Below are 5,765 nucleotides of genomic sequence, written 5' to 3' on the forward strand. Positions count from 1 at the left end.
TTGCCTAGGCCCAACTCTGGCCCAATTGCTAGCCACACTCTCTAGCTTGCTAGTCACACTCTCTAGCTTGCTAATGCCACTCCCAATCCTACTACTAAAAAATAAGAAAAGAGTGTATTTCTAGATTAGGTTAAATGGAGTCAAAGTGCCCAAGTAACCTATCTTGGAAACAATATACAATAGCTAATAAAAGGAAATAAAGTGCCTCACAAATACATAGGCAAAAAGACACCTATATAAGTATCTACTATATACAAGGTACAAGAAATCAAACTATAGAATGTATGTACAATAGAGACTAAGAGACTAAATAGAGGAATTATACTCAATACTCATATTGAGCATAGGTCTAAGAAGCAACTCCTCTGTAGAATCCTCCTCTAGCCTCCTAACCATGGACCTAGTTAAAGGCCCAATAGTCTTCAAGTGTGAGCCTCCTTTGATCAACCTTCACCCTTCTTGGTCTTACCTCTTCCAAAGGGATCCTTGGGGATTAGATTTCCATCACTCGCACTCCTTTTGATATACTTCCATTGCCTAGTACTATTTCTTATTTGCATAAAAAAGGAGTATCTAAGGCTGATTTTATAAAGAAAATCCATGAGAAGGTTAAAAGCCAAATTGAAAAACAAACTCAAAAATATATTGAATACAACAACAAAGGGAAAAAGAAACTTATATTTGAGGAAGGAGACTTAGTTTGGCTTCATTTAAGAAAAGATAGATTTCCTACATAAAAGAAGTCCAAACTAATTCCAAGAGGAGATGGTTCATTCCAAGTCCTCCAAAAAATCAATGACAATGCATATAAGTTATATTTGCCTTCTGATTATAGTGTTAGTAATACATTTAATGTTTGTGATCTTATGTCTTATACAAGAGATGCTAACACTGATGATGAGAAGGTAGATTTGAGGATAGATCCTTCCCAAGAAGAAGGGTATGATGGAGGACCATCCCAAGGAAGCTACACACTTGAAGACCATTGGACCTTTAACTAGGTTCATGGTTAGGAGGCTAGAGGAGGTGCTTATTAGACCTATGCTCTTCATGAGCATTGAGTATGATTCCTCATATTAGTCCCTTAGTTTCCATTGTATATACCTTGTATGATACTTGTACATAATAGTTACTTGTATATGTCTATTTTTCTTTTGTATTTGTGAGACACTTTCTTTCTTTTCTTATAGATTATCCCATTTGGATTTTAGGGTATGTTACTTGGAGACTTTTGCTCCATTTGACCTTGTATTAAGGGTCTTTTTTTTTCTTCATATTTTTAATAGTAGAAGTGGGGTGACAAATAGTAAGGTGTGTAGCTATAACTAGTAACTAGGTCTTTGGTGGGTCTAGGATAAATTTTACATGTTAGGCTTGTTTTCCTCCATTTTTTTTTCCAAGGAATTGATTTAGCTAGGTCTCACCATCATTTGGTGAACCTAACTAAACCAATTCCAAGAGTTTTGGATTGGATTAAGTGAAGGAAACAAACCTTGGCCGCCTAACTCTCTTCCTTGGTCGAAATTACTTGGCTTCTCCTACACACTTGGATAGCTTGTGCTACAAGTGTTAAGTCAGACGAAGTGCATTCGCAATTCCCACCAAGGTTTTGAATATGACAAATATAATACATATTGTTATTACTAACATGTGCATTAGTGTTTCAGTTGGATAATGAAAAGTCCAAACAATGCAACATGTTCAAGCATAATCTGACTAGATAAAATATCAGATGATAGAAAGGCCAGCATCAAGGGTAAGGCTGATTCAGGCTCAAATCATATACAAAGTCTATCAAATAGAAGCCTGAGGCATCAGATGCAAATTGGTCAATATACTGACATCAATGGCCAAGGCATCAACATGAAGTGACCATTAGGAAGAATCAATATAAAAGACGAAGTTATCAATTCCACACTCAGACAAAAAGAGGCATCAAGATCAGATGTAGCATCTTGTAACCACCAGACGATGTCGAGAATGCTAAAGCACGTCTGGAATCCACTAACCACATTGAAAGGAATTATACAAGAAACACAAGAGGACATAATCGAAAAAAAATTTGTCCAAAACATGCATTCACAAGTCAAAGCCAAGTGCATCAAAGAAAGGACATCTACTTTTCAGGAAAAGACAGCACCGCAGTGGCTAAACTGATGAGAGAAGTACAAATATACTTAGATCATGATTGGAGTCAAATATCGAAGAAATCAACTACACAGAGAAGCTCCACAAATACAAGCAAGCATTTAATGCAAGATCAAATGCATTAAATGAGAAGATCTGCATGAATATGAACGAAGCGTCCATCTGCTACGACACAAGCTTATGCTCTAACAAAAAAATTCAAATTAAAATCAACGGGAAGATTTATCAAAAAGTGTATAAGTATCAAGGTGAAGAACAAGGAGAACAGAGAAGCTGAGGAAAACGTGAAAAATGAAAAAGAAAGTCAAAAGCAAAAACTAACTTTTGCTTCTCAAAGAAATTCCTGTACATCTGTGTAAAAACTAAGATAGCTTATCTTAGTGAGTGTTGTCAATAGTTCATCCTCTCTGTGAGAGTAACCAAATACTCAGACACCTATCTCAGAAAAACTAAGGTTACGCACCTTAGTGAGTGTAGACATTATCCAATCCTCTTTGTGAGAGTAATACACACTCAAAACCCACAACTGTTGTAAAGCCTGAAGAGGCTGGTAGAAAGAATACTTGTGAACCAGAAGTGGTTGAGAATACTAACGTTCGTAAGTGAAGCTGACGGGCCAGAAGTGGTCGAGAGTACTTGTATAACTAGAAGTGGTTAAGAATATTAGCGTCTAGTTGACAAGTCAGAAGTGGTTGAGAATACTTGTAATCTTTTATGATTAGTGAAACCCTTCTGCAGAAGGAAACTGGACGTAGCTCAGATTGAGTGAACCAGTATAAGTTTCTGTGTATTCTATTTACTTTTCAGCATTTCATACTTTGCACTTGATCTACTTCATTTTCCAACAAAGCCTTGGACGAAAACTTATTTGATCTTGTTAAAACTATTTTACCAGATGATAACGTTTTCCAGACTAAAAACCAATCTACTTAATCTTCCACGTTGAAAGTTAGTTTTGGTAAAACAAAATTCACTAGACGAAGAGTCTACGAAAATTAAAAAAAAATAAAATACTCTTGCAAAATATTTCTAAAGTTTTCCTTCGAAATCCAAACACACACATTCAACCCCCCATTCTGTGTGTTTTTTCGCTAACATCAATTGGTATCAGAGCTTGACTCCTTGGGTTGAGCATCTAACACTGCAGGGGAAACAATCATGGAAAATGAAGGACAAGCCGTAAACCGACCACCCATCTTCAAAGGAGCAAAATATGACTACTGGAAGCAAAGAATGATTGCATTCTTTGATGCATGTCATATAAACATGTGGGACGTTGTTGAGCAAGGAAACTACATTCCCCTAGATCAAGCCGGCAATGAGAAACCCAAAGCACAATGGATTGAAGAGCAAAAGAAAAGATTCATGCTAAACTGCAAAGCACGTAATGCGCTTATGTGTGCTTTGTCTGAAGAGGAATACAATAAAGTTCACAGCTTCATAAGTGCCAAACAAATGTGGGACACCCTAGCTCTAACCTATGAGGCGTCCCTAGAGGTAAAACACAACAAGCTAAGCTTGTTGGCATGTAAGTATGAACTTTTTGAGATGGAAGAAAGCGAATCTATACAGACTATGTTTGGAAGATTCCAAACCATCGTAAATGAACTTTCTTTCCTAGGTAGAACTTATGATAATTTTGACCATATTGACAAATTACTTCGTAGTTTACCCAGGAAATGGAGGCCACAAGTCACTACTCTGGGAGCATCCAAAAATATAGAAAAGCTCTCTCTAGAGGAACTCATTGGACTCCTTAAAGTTCATGAACTGGAGTTACAACAAGATGATGCAGGAAGAAAATAGAAGTCTATTGCGTTGAACGTGCAAAAGAAAAAATCAACACCATCCTCCTCAAAAGCGCTAAAGATTAATGATACGTCTGATGATAGTTGCAGTGAGGGAACCTGTGACACAGACGATGAAATATCCTTCTTGTCAAGAAATATTCATTCAATGATGAAGACAAAACCCTACAAATTACAATTGATCAATGAGGAGGGAGGTATTGTAGTTAATCAACAAGTGAATATACCTATCTCCATTGGCAAATACCAAGATGAAGTTTTATGTGATATAGTGTCATTGGATGCTAGTCATATTCTACTTGGAAGGCCTTGGCAATTTGACAAAAAAACTATTCATGATGGTCTTACCAACAAAATAAGTTTCCATCACTTAGGCAAGAAGATTGTGTTGTGTCCTCTATCACCTTCTCAAGTATGTGAGGACCAACTCAAAATGAAAGACAAAAGAGAGGGTGAAGAAAAAAAAGGAGAAAACAAAGGAAAGAAAAAAATGACCTTCCCCTAAAGAATAAAGAAGGGGAAGAGAAGGTGCCAAGTTTAGAGGCAAGTGTCCCCTCTAAAGAAGTTGTTCACAAAAGTCATTTATCCCTTAAAAATGACATTAAGAAAACAATTTTGATTGAACAACCTTTGTACCTTCTCTATTTCAAAGAGACACCTGCTTCCACTAGTCATGAGCTTGAGTCTCTACCTCATGAGGTTCAAAAACTTTTAAAAGATTTTGATGACCTATTTCCTCAAGAAGTTCCAAGTGGACTTCCACCTTTAAGAGGAATAGAACATCAAATAGACCTCATACTGGGTTCTATTCTTCCTAATAGGCCTGCCTATAGGACTAACCCTCAAGAAACCAAAGAGATAGAAGCTCAAGTTGATGACTTGTTGAAGAAGGGTTGGGTTCAAAAGAGCCTTAGCCCTTGTGTCGTCCCCGTTCTCTTGGTGCCTAAGAAAGATGGATAATGGAGGATGTGCACTGATTGTAAAGCCATCAATAACATAACAATAAAATATAGGCACCCAATCCCTAGGCTAGATGATATGTTAGACGAATTGAATGGAGCCATCATATTTTCCAAGATTGATCTTAAAAGTGGTTATCACCAAATTCAAATAAAAGAGGGTGATGAGTGGAAAACCGCTTTTGAGACCAAATTTGGTTTGTATGAGTGGTTAGTGATGCCTTTTGGCCTCACTAATGCCCCTAGTACCATCATGCGCCTAATGAATCATATTCTTAGGGATTGCATAGGAAAATTTGTGGTCGTCTACTTTGACAACATTCTTGTATATAGCAAAACCTTAGATGAACATCTTGGACATCTAAGGCAAGTCCTAATAATTCTTAGAGTCAACCACCTCTATGCCAACCTTGAAAAATGCACTTTGCGTCAGAGAAAGGACATCTACTTTTCAGGAAAAGACAACACCACAGCGGCTAAACTGATGAGAAAAGTATAAATATACTTAAATCATGATTGGAGTCAGATATCGAAGAAATCAACTACACAAAGAAGCTCCACAAATACAAGCAAGCATTTAATGCAAGATCAAATGCATTAAATGAGAAGATCTACATGAACATGAACGAAGCGTCCATTTGCTATGACACAAGCCTACGCTCCAACAGAAAAATTCAAATTAAAAGCAACGGGAAGATTTATCAAAAAGTGTATAAGTATCAAGGTGAAGAAGAAGGAGAACAGAGAAGCTGAGGAAAACGTGAAAAATGAAAAAGAAAGTCAAGAGCAAAAAACCAACTTTTGCTTCTCAAAGAAATTCCTATACATCTGTGTAAAATCTAAGATAGTT

The 5,765-nt window shown here is 36.8% G+C and overlaps 1 protein-coding gene across 1 annotated transcript; it reads left to right on the forward strand.

Moving 5' to 3' along the window:
• Window positions 1–3,306: 3,306 nt before the first annotated feature.
• LOC145957321 (uncharacterized) lies at window positions 3,307–3,954 on the forward strand. The gene has a single exon (XM_083073555.1). The coding sequence runs from the start codon at window positions 3,307–3,309 to the stop codon at window positions 3,952–3,954; it is 648 nt and encodes a 215-aa protein (XP_082929681.1).
• The last annotated feature ends 1,811 nt before the right edge of the window (window positions 3,955–5,765 follow it).

This window comes from Cajanus cajan, chromosome 4, assembly GCF_000230855.2.
Source record: "Cajanus cajan strain Asha chromosome 4, NIPB_CcT2T_4, whole genome shotgun sequence".
In the NCBI taxonomy this organism is placed as follows: Eukaryota; Viridiplantae; Streptophyta; class Magnoliopsida; order Fabales; family Fabaceae; genus Cajanus; species Cajanus cajan.

What these genes read in the sequence shown, in the direction of transcription:
- LOC145957321 (XM_083073555.1), top strand. Translation starts at nt 3,307, where the DNA reads ATGGAAAATGAAGGACAAGCCGTAAACCGACCACCCATCTTCAAAGGA.